Raw genomic sequence first — 14,054 nt, forward strand, 5'->3', positions numbered from 1 at the left:
TATGGAACAAAACGTGGATTCATCGAAGTTAATGACGATGAATCTATGATAGAAAAATATTGAGAAAAGAAGCAAAAAGTATAAGCTTTGATTTTTAGAAAAATCGGGTTGAGTCTCCATCTTATTTATTATTAGCCGAAGCGGCTCATCACTGACTGTCTCAATTCTTTTTTCCTTCCGCATTGAATTCGTATCCCAAGGATAAAATGGCAAGATTTCTATTTAAAATATCTCTACGAATGATTTGGTTAGAATTCAAATACCGTTGCCCAACGGAAAATGGAAGAATAATAACAAAATGGATAGTAGAGATCGAGTTCGGAAAAATTGAAATTACTTCCGACCATTCAGCCACGTGACAAAAGTCTCTACTGCGAACTTTCTGCACTTCTGAATTAGAAAATAATATTCAGAATCAATACATTCCCTTTGCATTTTCTCTACTTCTATATGTATATCCAAGGTTTCAATTGAATATCCGTTTCCTTAGATTATATATCTTCTCCTTGCCAATGTAGATAAAAATATCCGCAAAACATATTCCGCGCTTCTCTATTTTTTATTTCCTTCGCATTGAAACCAAAAATTAGAATTCTCACTAGCAATTTCTTCTCAAATATTTTCCGCTTCTTCACGGGTACACGCCTTCCACTAAACTTCATCCCGTCCAAACAATTTCCGGGTAAAATATATCAAAGTTTGTAAAAATCGCGAATTTTTTGCAGCTGTTGCAAGGTGATTAATTCTAGCCACAGCATCAGAGTCACCCCTGCAATAATTACAATTTCCAAAATTCGTGCTTTCAAAAATTGAGGGTTCAGAAAAACCGCAATCTGTCGGTCCATCCATTCCCTCAATCCGCAGGATCTTCGCAAGGAGGGCAATAACGGAGCGGACTTATCCCTCGGGGTGGTTGGCGCACGTCTCAGGTTCAGAATTTAGGAGGAAAACTTCCTCGGTATACCGCTGGCCGAAAGGTGCTTCCAGAGTCCGGTGATGAGGGGCACATCGCGGAAGTTGTCGGCCCTAGGCTATAAGGGCTACGAGCACATCAGGTCGACCGACCTGGACTCGCCCCAGGCGTTCTGCCCGGCCAAGGGCGAAGGTGAAGGTCTCGGAGTGACGAGGCGCGTCGACGTCGACGTCGACGTGGACGTGGACGTCGCTCTGAGGGTCGACATCGGGATGCTCGTCGGCGAGTTGTTGTTCCGGGTGTTTTTGTTGTCCAGTGCTGTTTCCTCCTCGAAGCAAACCTGCGTTGTACGTAGAAAGAGGGGGGAGGAGGTTGAAATAACGAGGCACTCGTTGAGAGAAGGAACATTTTTTGTATAAATAATTATTATCGCAGAAGAAATATAAATTGTGTTGGTATCAACGGTTTAAACTGTTTATTTGAATTGCAGGACGTTTCGATCAGAGCAAAAGATCGATTGTACACAAGAATTTTTTTTATTACATTTTAAAGAGAACTTAGTGTAAATATAACGACAGTAAATCGCAGTGTTTTTAATTTAAGTAAAGTTTTCCGATTAATATCGTTTTAACCGAATTAAACGATATTGATGAAAAAACTTTGTTAAAATTAAAAACATTGTAATTTACTGTTGTCATAGTAATAGTAAGTTCCCCTTAAAATATAATGAAAAAATGCATGTATGCATCAAATTTTTTCTTGTAGACTATGAAGAAGGTCAACCTTTTGCTTAGACCGAAACGTCACCCGATTTAAATAAAAAAATTTCACCGTCTATACCCACGAATTTTATATTTCTTCTCAATTAATTTTACGGTCAGGAAAAAATTCATATATTAGGATGGTTTTGTTTTCCAATTTTTATTCTATTTCCCTCCATATTGGTTTCAAATAAATAAATAAAAATAACTTCTTCAAAGCACAAATCTCGATCTTAACTTTAACAATTGTTTGCTAAAAAATCTGTTACTGTGAGAAACCATTGATCATTGTTTCCAATATTCAATAAAAATATCGACATCTCCTGTATAGAGCATTCTGTGTCAACTGTACCCAATTAGAATTTGACTTATTTGAGAGTTTGATATCAGTGGACAGTTACACATGAAATGTTCTATTGACGATGCTGATATTTTTTATCAAATAGTAACATTTATTTTGATCAATTTCGTACACGTGATATATTTTCAGCAAATAGCTAGTCTGACGATGTAATAAATGGATACTGAAAGCTGAGGAAAACTGTTTATAATTTATACAGCAAACTTCACAGAGCTTGCGAGAGGGTTTTGGGTTGAGATACAGACCTGTACTTTCGAGAAGATTTCCGTATTTTATCATTTGGAATTATTATTTAAATAACAATTTATATTTTGGTTCCGGTCAAATTCCGAAAAAGTTGAAAATACGAACCATCCTAATAATTATAATTGTACCGAATTTTTTACTTTAAGATAAAATTGGTTGGTTGGCCAACAATTGATACTTTTTAGTAATTTTATTACAGAACAATCGAACCTCGAAATCGAAATCGATCCAATCTGCTGTTTTTTTTTTTTTTAATTTTGAACTGATCTAAAATGAATGATGGATATTTAAACTTTTACTTGTGAATAAAATATTTTCTAGTTTTGCTCAATACACAATTTATGAATAACTCGTAATAAATCAATAAAAAGTGTCCATTTTTAGCCAGCTAACCTTGTCGAAGGTTGAGATAAAGAACAGTTGAATCAGAGAAGTTGAAAATATGTAAAAAATTGTGTTAAAAAAAATGTGTTTCAGTTCAGCTGCTAAAAATTGACGAATGCCGATTTGATGTCTTTCAAGGGTGATGATAAAGGACTTTTTTATTTCTAATTTTTTACCATAGGTTCGAAAAAAGTGTGTATATTTTTAGACTGCAAATGATGTCATTCTATATTTTAAAAGGAAGAACACATACCCACGATTTTTCCTTTGGCTTGGAATCGGACGATAAATCGATCAAGAGATTCTTCTGAGTCTCGTTGATGTTGTTTCGTTTTACATTTTGATTATTCTGTCGGTTATGCATCTCGTTGTTTTTCATCTCGTTGACGATTTTGTCGTGATATTCTGTAAATCGTTTTACAAATGTGTCAAAGAGTGTTTTATAATATTAACATACGTATATATAATCTACCCAGATGCGAAACATATTAAAATTCACAACTTCAAGCGGATACAAAGTGCAGGAATTTTTTTAAAAGACACTTAAAACAATTTGATAATGTATAATGAATAACAATCGGCGATGTAAAATATAAATGTCCTATAATTTGCTAAGTTTTTTCAATAAAATCGCAATCAAATATCACAAGTGCGTGATATAACTTTAACGAATAGAATCTATTGATCGTGATTAAAATGATTATCTGATTTTTTAAATTCTCTTGGAAATTTTTTTATTTTCATAACAAATACGTACGCGTATCTGAATGCATAGAGACGTTTTATAAATACGTATTCAAATATCAATTCATATTCTCTATCGAATTGCATTTTTATTAAACAACATTTGGAATTGAACTTATTGTTAGAAAAAATTCTCGTGCCAAACTTTCACATTCAATGTACAATCGCTTGTCACTTTTACGTGATTTTTGGATAAAAAACAGCGTAAAACATCGATTTCTATTTATTAACGGTTCAATATTTACCAATGCAATTCTCGTCGGTCATCGGAGGGCTCTTATCAGTCGTGTGGTGAATACGAGGATCGACTTGAGTCAGCTGCCAGGCTTGATACGCTGTGTTGAAGGCCTGAGCCACCGTGAGAGTGACAGTCTGAGCCATTTTCCTCTTAGGGCACAGAAAAGCGTGACATTCCATCGTCTCGTTGAGATTTGTCGCAATAAAGGCGAAAACATGATCGTGAGTCGCGTCAGCCGAACAGTAAGAGATCCTGTTAATTAAATTTCCTCATGAGAACCCTTCGTCAGCTTACTTGAAATTTGAAATTATCAAGGACGAAGGTTTTAAAAAATTTCAGGGTTTGTAAGATAGACACAGCTCAGCGGTGCCATTCATCGCGATTCCCGAAAGCATTTATTCCACAAAAGATTTATTATTCGCATCGCAGGAATTTTCCTCAAACCGCAATATACCTAATCCTCTTTATTATAATTAGCCTGATCCGATTATATTCGCTACGAATTATCACTCAGCGTTACATTATATCGTTTATTCTCGTTGTATATTCCATACCACACTGTGCAATTTCTCCCACGTCAAAGAGTTCGCAAAATTCGTTTTGTTTTCAATTTTTCAATGTCAAAAAGGAATTTAAGGGTATAATGAAAGAATGAAAAGAACTCTTTTATTCTTCTCTGTTTAAACATTATTGAATCTAATGGGATTGGGATGAACAATATAAAGAAATTGACGCCATTCTGTTCTCGAATAATTGGCAAAACGTGCACTGTTTGTTAAGACTCGCCTCTTCAGTTTCCGGTACAATTAGTAAACGCTATCCCGAAACTAATTGCAAGTGACTTTACACGCGAGTTTGCGGGGGGTCAGGGGGTGGCAAAAGACGGGGTGCAAAGCTTCGGGAATTTCGGATCGTAGACGGGAATGAAAACGAGTATTCAAAGAGCGAGCCGAATCCTCTGAAGGAGTTATTAATCGGGATTGAGAAATTTAAGTAGCATCATTGACGACGAATAAAAGCAAGGACCTCGAGTGGGCGACTTCCGGTACTCGCTCCGGGGAATTTCGAGATTTATTTAAGTAATTAAACGTCGAGAAACAAATAGGTTAGGTTAGGAAGCTGAATCATAATTCAATGAATGCCTCTTTTTTGAAAATGAATAATTTGACGCCAAGTTAGCGAGAACTAGCCAAGCTTTAATGAAAATTGGAGATGTGGTCTGATGTATTCATCTCCATTTCCGCGAATAATTTCCTTGCACGTAAAAGCGAGTAATAACGTTCGAATTCGCCTGCAGACTTGAATCGATGCATGCAGGGGAATATTCGCTGGACCGAAAAGCAGCGAACAGCGAACCGATCGCGAAAGCATAATGGAACAGCGAATAAAGTTAGCCTTTTAGTTAGCGAGTCGGTTGGCCGCGTATATGCGGGAAAAGTGGACACTCAGCGGCAGTTTTCCTCGGGAAATAAACTTTCATTCGACGTTTTAATTCACCTGTAAATCGAGACCTGGAGCTGATCCTCTTCCGTTGCCACATCGGTCATGCGAATTCCCCGTAGACTAACCGCCAGGGATACCCTCTGCAATTTTTTTCCACTCGCCTTTGCCTGAAGGAAAAAGAAAATATTTCACAGACTTTTTGTTAGTAACTTTTATACATACATATACGAAAACATATTCGTTATTTTTTCCACTACGCTAGATGAAAATAAATAAAGAAATAAGTTCACGAAGTGAACCTTTTTAGAATAGTCAAGACTTAAAGAATGTGAATAAATTTAACGGGACTTCTTTAATTTAAACAGATTTAAAACGTAAATTATAGATTTTTCTAAATTTTGGATTATCTTTAGATCAAGTAGAAGCAATTCACCGTTAGATTCATACGCGCTGTCTTACTTCTTTTACGTAAAAGACACTGTCGACTAAGTGAAAGTGTATAGAAATAGATAGTAAAACAAACAAAAAAAATTACAGTAAGTCCGTGTCGAAATCTTTTGCACTATAATTTCACACCCCAACTTAGGTTGTATGATCGAATGAACGTAAATTTTTAATTATGCCTAATTCTGTACCTTTAAAACGTTGATGGACACGCGAATAGCGGATGTATTAACCAGTTTTGCAGAGAATTATTCAACGGAATGATTAAGGATCGTGAACACAAGCTGGTGCGATTGTATAACCGAAAATTTCGGAGCTGGCATGAATCTGCCGTGTGGTCAGAGTAGGAAGGGTGGTTCTTACTCAGCGTGTTTCGCTCGCATCGAAACCCCGCGGCAAAACCACCCACCAGGATTTCCAACACCCGATGTGTGCTAAGCCTGACGCTTTTTGTGTATCGCCACTGAGGGTGGAACTGCCTGGAGGCATCAGAGGCTCGAAAAATATGCCGGCGTTTTTTTTTTTTTTTTTTTTTTAGCGTGCATGAATGAACTCCAGGCCTTCGATCATTCTAGGGAATTATCATCCCATAAAGAGGAAGCTTCGCTTTCGAATGATCGTGATCAAGGATTTATACTTTCTTGGAATCATTTTCTAAGCGATTCTGAATTGAAAATGATGATTTGAAAATGTTGAATGCGTTAGGTAATGTTTTTTAAACAGTTTTTAGAAGACTTTGAAAATCTGAATTTTTCAAACAATAGACTGGCGAATTTCAATTCGGAGTTGCGAAGCCATGAAGCAGATTGTGAAACGGTTCAGCAAGACCATGCTCAGGGTCTTCATAACTCAAGTTATAATGGACCATTCCTTGAGTAGAAAAGCGAGCAGGTTTCGCCCGGAAATGAGACTATATAAAACCTTTCTCAAAAAAGATGTTACGATATTCTCAATTTTGTTGGAAATTATCGCAGTTCCAGCCACGCCGTTATTCGTTTTAAACTTACTCGAGCTTCCCGTCCTTCAAATCGTCCAAAAATATTACAGATTTAATAAGTTTCCTTAATTTCTCGCTGGCCTTAATTCTCAGGCGGAAAAATCAACCATCCGAATGACTAAAAAGTTGGTAACACTGAAAATTCACGATCAATTCGGTTATTACTTCGTTTATACAAGATGGCTGAATTCTTTTTGATCCGAAATTCGGAATCACGTAGATGGTCCGAGGAATTAATGAGTTTTAGAAAATTTTCTGTGGACATTTTGAGCAGGTTTGGTACTTTGTTGTTTACTTTGAAGCTTCCCAGGAGCTGCGAGAAGTTTTTAGTAAACAAAGGATTTCCGAGCAGCGAAGCTCGAGAGGATTACACGTGGCACGTATACGAAATGAGGAGAGCCTGAAACTTCATTACGAAGCCGTGCTGGACACTTGCGCGTTTCTCATTGAAGAGACTTCCGAGAGAGGGATGATGGTATTGCAGAATACAGCTCGGCCAACTCCGGAGAAAGTACCATACATACACCACCATTTTTGCAGTTCTCAGCGACGAGTTTCGACGAGATAGAAACGCTTCTTCAACCTCTTCGCGTTCTAATTTCAACCGATTCGCGAAACTCCTTAGCATCCAGTTAAGGAACGAGACTATTGGGTGTTAAGCACGCGGATAATGAGTTGGACGAACTTTGAACTCCCTCGTTTGTCCGCTGCACAGTCATCCTTCAGGACATTTGTCTTCGGGACACGCCGGGAATGTTTGATCTGAAACTGCCGTTGCACCGTTCCAACGGACTTCGACAAGGTGGACACTCATCGTTCAGCAGCCAATTAGAGGGTGAGGGTCGAAATTGCAAATTGTCAGAGTTCAGAATGGCCGTTACATCGAATGTCATTGGTTCGAATGGTCAAAGTCCTGAATAGCAAGTCATACCGAAGTGTTAAATTCTTCTTCGAAACTCCAAATGGTCACATACTGGAATGGTAAGAACCCAGAATAGGTGAAAGTGTGTGAATCGTTATTTTAGTAAAAACTGTTTCCCAAATGTGAACGATGAATTCCATTATCATTTCACAGAGCACAATTCCCATCATCGCGTGACTAAGATTAGACATTTATGTTCAAATTCAAGTCGAACCTCGACCGAGTAATCCTGCGATCAGACCTAGACTCTGAACAATTCTATTTCTTAAAGTCTAAGAAGCTGATCCTATTGCGTTCTCAATGGACAGTAGAAATTGGATATCTTAATTGCACTCTGTCGCAATCCTGCTCGTCGGGATTGCTGGAGGACACGGTATCCGAGGTAGGACAAAGGAGTTGAATTTCTACGGGTTAGTGAGACCGTAATACTCGTCCCTGCCTCGTCTCGGCGATTCGCGTTTTACTGACGCTAATGCAGTAGGAACAGACTCTCATTCCTCACATAGAACCAATGTCATCCCTAATAGCCATCGCACTGAATGGTTTCCTACATTTGTTCTTCCACAATGAACCATTCATTATGCTCCGTGCAAACAACATCCTATGAAGTTCTTGATTCAATATAAATTACTGGATTACCGAACGAAGTCATCTTGTACAGATCACTTCAAAAGAAGATGCCTCAAGGAACAGAAAAAAGAGAGAGAAAGCAAAGCGTTGGACGCAGCGTCACTTCTCCACGAAACGAATCGGAACCTCGACCAAACGAGGATCCCCGCGTGTCTCCTGGTGCAAGGATAAAAACTGGTTCAACGGTTAAACTGGAGTCCAAAGCCAATGAAAACGCCGTTTGCACTAGAGTGGAGGACGTACGTCGAGCATTTCGAACGGATGAATGGAGACGAGGGAATTCGAGCGAGACTGTAACAGCGAAAATGTCCTGGCATGGTCGCGCAGACCAAATGGATGAATTTGGTAGCAGTGAAGGATATCGCGGGAATAAGGTGGCACCTTTTGTGGACGTGAATAACAGTCACGTTTATTTGATTCACCCGTTCTTCACACTCCTATCTACGAAGGAGCAGAAAATGTGTGCGGTCCTGAAATATTCATCACTTCCCAGCCTACCTCGACTACGTTTTTGAATAAATTCAAACTCCATGAAGTATCCTAATCGCTTGAACTCGCGGAGAGAAGAAACAACTCCTGACAAATGGTTACCGAATTAGGGTGTTATAGGAGCGGTTGTTTGTCCTGTCTCCGTCTTCTTCATCCCCTGGAACGATCCAATATTTGTCTGGATATTTGTGAGCTATCGTGTCGGATTATACAGATGTCAATAACCTACGAATGGCGCGACTAACCTCCCCTCCTAACTCCAACCCGCACCTACATTTCCGCATTATAATACGCGGATCCTGCGCTCTGGCAAGCTCACACAGGCACGAATTCCACCGGAAGGGGATATTTGCACCCTCGGAATTCAACGCAAAAATGAAGACTTCTCAAGGGACTTGACTGTGGACGTGAAGCTCTTCAAAGGATGAAGGATTCGGATTATGTACATCGAAAATACATTTACATTCGAAATATTTGATATTACTATATTGTGCAGAGTCTTCTATAGTTTTGGGTCCCAAATAGTTCTTGACTATCCGCCAATGAGGATTGAAGGAATTTTCCTTAGGATCTAGTCGATTCATATGAAAATTTTATTCAACATAGTTTAAGTAGTAAGAAAAAATTGTGGCATAATTTTTAGCTGGAATCAAGAATTATTCGGGACTCAAAACTATGGAAGATTCTTCACGAAATAGTAAGAAATGAAATAGTGAAAAACGCAATTTCAAAGTGAACGATATCAATCCGAGCTGAATAAATTTCAAATTTCTCGGTAATATTTTTGGAACAACTTCCGTAAATGTCTTACATACATAATTGTTTTAAACAGAATGCAAAACGCCTGTTTCAATCAAAATTATTAAGAACCAATAAAAAATGTACATTCAAAATGTGTTAACTAATTCCAGACACAGTTCTAAGAAAAGTTTTATCTTTAATTTTTTATATTTCTGTGATACCAAAAAATGCATCACCTCTTCCGAATTTCAAAATGTGAATCTGAATATTTATCATCATGACCGTTAACCCATTTCCAACAATTGCTTGTTTGGGACTATCGATATGATTTTCTTTCCTGCAAATTCAATCGAGTCATAGAACTCCCCTCAAAACAAAAACAAAAAGAAAAAATATTCAGACACGTACCTATATACTCAACAAATTGTTTACCTGCTGAATACTTCTGCTCTAACGATCTAAATAACAAATTAAAAATCATTTTGCCAAAATCCTAAGATCCTCAAAAAAATCGATACTCGTAAAATTGAGGACAAACAAAACAAAAAAAAAAGAAAAAGAAAAAAGAACTAAGCATCTCGAAGCTTTACCTCCGTTTTTCGTGAGAATCCCACCGTCTGTTAAAAGATTTTCTGACGCATCAGCCGCGCCGAAGAGTGTGAGTATAAGACTGTATAAGTGTGCAAAATATTTCACGGTATTTCGTCAGATGCGCATTGAATCGTTACATGCACGGGGTGTATCGAGCAGGTATGGGTATAGGTACCATGGTGATGATGGTTTTGATGGCCTCGGCGGTGGCCTCCTCGCTGGAGGGCGTCTCGACGAGGGTGCTTCCCAGGTATTTCAGAGCAAAGGTGGCCTCCGCCGGATCCTCGGCATCTTCCTGCCCCCCGCCACCCCCGACTCCCCCCTCGACGCACTCGCGGCTGTTGGCGAGAGCCCATTCCTCGCAGAGCTCTGGAACAAGTTGAAAAAAGTATAAGAATCCGACGCGGTGATGTATGTGCGTTGATTATAGGTATGGTTGCATCGCGTCCTGGTTATCTGGGTGCGATCGGGACGTCGAATCGCGTCTGGCAAATCAAAAACTATCTGCTTAAAAATAAGAGGAGAAATTTACAGCTTCTCGTTGAGGAGGTTGCCTGGCTGAAAATCGTTTCTTCTTGTTAATTTTACGACGAGATGATTCACGAAGAGTATATTTAGTTTTGTATCTAATTATTGTAATGGTAAGTTAAGGGGGTCTCGTGGGAAATTAAAAAATAGATGGTGTGTGTACTGGAATTATATAGAAAAATTTAGAGCTTCGGAGATTTATTGAAAGTCTTTTCGATATAGGTGAAAATGTCTACTGAATTTCTTTACCATGGAAAACTATTTTTTAACAAAATTATTTTAGCTGAATTTCAAACTTTTTTAATTGGATTAAATCCTGTTTATTTTTTTATTATTTATTTGAATGCTGCTCGAAGAAAAAGTCAGGTAAGTCAGCTTCTGCTTATTTCAATTGCACGAAAAATATGTTATGACAGTTTTGATGTCACCTATGCAAACATTAAGATGAATTTTTTACTAACAAAAATAGTGACATTCAATTCCCCATAACATTCGCAATTGCCACTTTCGGTAAGAACGAAAAAATATCTCAAAATCGATTCAATTTACTCTACCAAATGTACTTATCACCATTAAAAGTAAAAGTGCAGGATGAACCGTTGACATTGATGTGAGGTGCTAGTTTTTTTCTTCTTCAGAATTTCATTCATCATGGAGAAAATTCCATGACTTCTCCAACTATTGTCAGAATGGTCTGACATCTCCAACTAATTCCTAGTATTATGGTTCCTCTATTATTACTGAAACTAATCAAGCTAACCTTTCTGTTTTAATTTTGACTCCATCTCGTTCAAAGAGGTTAAACCCTGCTTAATCATCACACCAGCTTATACCTATATTGCACACAAGCAACACTGAATCATGAACCACCCCTGCATGTGGCTTTCACTATATGCTTCCTACGTAGGTACGTCGGGATGTTTCATTTTCACGGATGATGTAGACAACGGCGAACTTGCTGCGAGAGATAAATTTAACATCAAACGGAAAGGGATGAGTCAAGAACGCTCGACTCCCTCCCTCTCCAAAGGGTGGCTGCATAGTTTTCGTCTATTTCAGTAAAGCTCGAAACAACGAATGTTCTAACGTTTTATTTTTCATCTCATTTTCACACCGTTTTCGCATCGTTTTACTTTCACTGGAAGCTTCAAGATCCTCTACCGCTACTTACGGTAATTACTTGCTGAGGTGAAAAAAACAGGAGAAACGAGTTGGAGATTAGACCAAAGATTAAATTTCCGAAATGATTTTTTTTAAAGTGACCCACACTTTTCTGTAATTTTAGTCACCAATATTTTATTTACAAAAATTGGGTGTAGTTACGTAACTAATGAGTGTAGAATAAATTTATCAATTAGTACATTCGAATAAGTACTCTGGCTTCTTTCATTGACCTTAATTCAATTTTCAGCAATTTGGGAAAGTTCCATTGATATATATATATATATATATACAGTAACTGGATAGAGGATGACTGGCTCTGTAGAGTGCCGCTTAGAAAGCCTGCGGGGCCATTTAGCAAGCCCAAAATGGCGCCTAATTTGAAGAAATATAATATTATATGAAGTTGCAAACGATATTACGCTGTGCAATGTGTGTAATAAAAAGTTTGAACAGTCTGGTATAATTGAAGGTTGTTGAACATGTTTTTAAATTTCGGTTGATATACATGAAATAAAAAATTAATCAAGTTATGAGGTAAGTGAATGTGTTTTATAATTTTTGTTATCAAGTTTCATTTCGAATTAATTTTTTAAATTCAATGTAATTCACTCAAGTTCATAAATTTTTATTTTTTTTCGATAATTCTCATCAATTCGGGTGAATGATAAGTAAGATGATGAGTACAGAGCGATTGAAATCTCCACGAGTCACGAAAGACCCCAAGTGACACTTGACCTTTTTGTTATTACTTAATTCATCGTATATAATATGTATAAGAATGAAATTTAACTCAGGAATACCTGAAAATGCAGAAACCCTGTTTATTACCACTGTAAAAATGATATGTTTGCATTAATTGTTTTGTCAAATTTTTGTCAAATTAATTAAAAAATTATGAATAGCCCATTTTGAGGGTGAAAAATCGAGCATTTAATTTACTTTTCCCAACTGCGCGTATTTTTTTCTTGAAAATATAATTATTTAACTTCACTTTGCCGTTAACCCCGTTCAATTTCATCAATTTGTTGAAAAATGGGAAGTTTTTTTTTAAGAAAAAGCGAAAAATTTTATTTTCCTCGTATACTTTGTTATTCAAATTTTTCGCAAATAGATAATTCTGTAAACTAAACATTGGATCTTAAACTAGAACCTTCAAAGCAGATGCATACATTTTCTTCAGAATTCTTTAAGCACTTGAAGTAGCCAAAATAAAGGCAAAACGCGAAAGACCCCACGTGACAGGGTAAAAGTTGATTGATAAATCTATTGACACATCAATTCAGCGAGTTATTTCTCCCTTGACATGTGATCAAGAGAATCTGGTAGAGTCTTGCGCCAAGTATGTTAAACAAAATCGCATATTCATAATAACATTCATGAAATTTAATTTCGAATTTCCGCGTTTTTGGGCGTACTTAACGGCGTCGTTTTGTCTCTTGAATTCGGAATCACCGCCGAAGCTGGTGGAAATATCCAATCCCCACCCCCTTCTGGGAAGAAAAAAAAACAAAAAAATCAAGCGCCCAGAATTGTTGTCATTAAGATACCAGCGATGTTAAAATACGTGGAAAATTTCGTCCGCCGTTTAGTTTAAGTAGAAGGCGTAAAACAAGAAGGATAAGTGTACTTGCAGGGGTGTTTGTAGCGCGTTACATTTCTGTTAGTAAAATATTGAAATACTCGTTAGCCGTTGCGCAAAGACCCTGCATTTCACAGTTTTGAGCAATTTATCTTCGTTTACTTGTTTCGCGAGACGATGGATGTAAAAACATGCTTTCGCCTTAACTCGCCCGGATCCCGAACCCCTTTACGATGCTGAAAATTCATGGTTTATGGGGGAAAAAGGTGAAGCGAAGAGAAAGAGAGAGAGAGAGAGAGAGAGAGAGAGAGAGAGAGAGAGAGAGAGAGAGAAAGGAGATAAATGCGAGAAATTCGCGGCCTTTAATTCCGCGGGCAGATTCAATTCTCCTAATGCATCTGTTGTACAGTCAACGTGTTCGATTTTGACTCAGGGCACCGCACGTGTAGTGTTCAATGAATAATTCAATTTCATTGTCTTCCGAAAGCTGGAGAACAGATGGAGCGGCTAATTTAGTTAGACTATGCGATACTGGAGGCGTGAACCGGAAGTAAGAGCAGGGAAGGTGAGCTGACGGAGGGGCCGGGGTGGTGGGGGGGGGGGGGGGGGGGAGAGGGCAGAGGAAGCCCGGAACCAAGACAAGCAGGGAACAACGCGGAGTTGATCAATTTCCCAGATCAGTCTGGAATTAATTTTATCACCGTTGCGAGGCTGCCGCACGTTTTGGTTAATTGCGAGCTGCTCGTGCGAGGTATGTACTCATACAATACGAACTTGCGGCTGATTTCCACGCATGACGGAACTAATAACACCGCGGGACAAACCTGATTAAGAGGATATCGCCGGTTCGCGATTTCATGGCGAGCATGCACGCAGGAC

At 38.1% G+C, this 14,054-nt stretch overlaps 1 protein-coding gene across 2 annotated transcripts in view; it reads right to left on the bottom strand.

Moving 5' to 3' along the window:
- Positions 1-541: 541 nt before the first annotated feature.
- The window catches only part of LOC124415914, a 49,588-nt gene continuing 36,075 nt past the window's right edge, over positions 542-14,054 (bottom strand). For both annotated transcript variants that reach the window (XM_046896640.1, XM_046896638.1), the window contains exons 2-6: positions 10,080-10,273; positions 5,145-5,257; positions 3,655-3,899; positions 2,919-3,070; positions 542-1,253 (exon numbers count right to left, since the gene is read on the bottom strand). In XM_046896640.1, the coding sequence (XP_046752596.1) occupies positions 1,041-1,253; positions 2,919-3,070; positions 3,655-3,899; positions 5,145-5,257; positions 10,080-10,273 (917 nt within the window). In that variant the 3' untranslated portion in view covers positions 542-1,040. The remainder of the gene's footprint in view (positions 1,254-2,918; positions 3,071-3,654; positions 3,900-5,144; positions 5,258-10,079; positions 10,274-14,054) is intronic.

This window comes from Diprion similis, chromosome 2, assembly GCF_021155765.1.
Source record: "Diprion similis isolate iyDipSimi1 chromosome 2, iyDipSimi1.1, whole genome shotgun sequence".
NCBI classification, from domain to species: domain Eukaryota; kingdom Metazoa; phylum Arthropoda; class Insecta; order Hymenoptera; family Diprionidae; genus Diprion; species Diprion similis.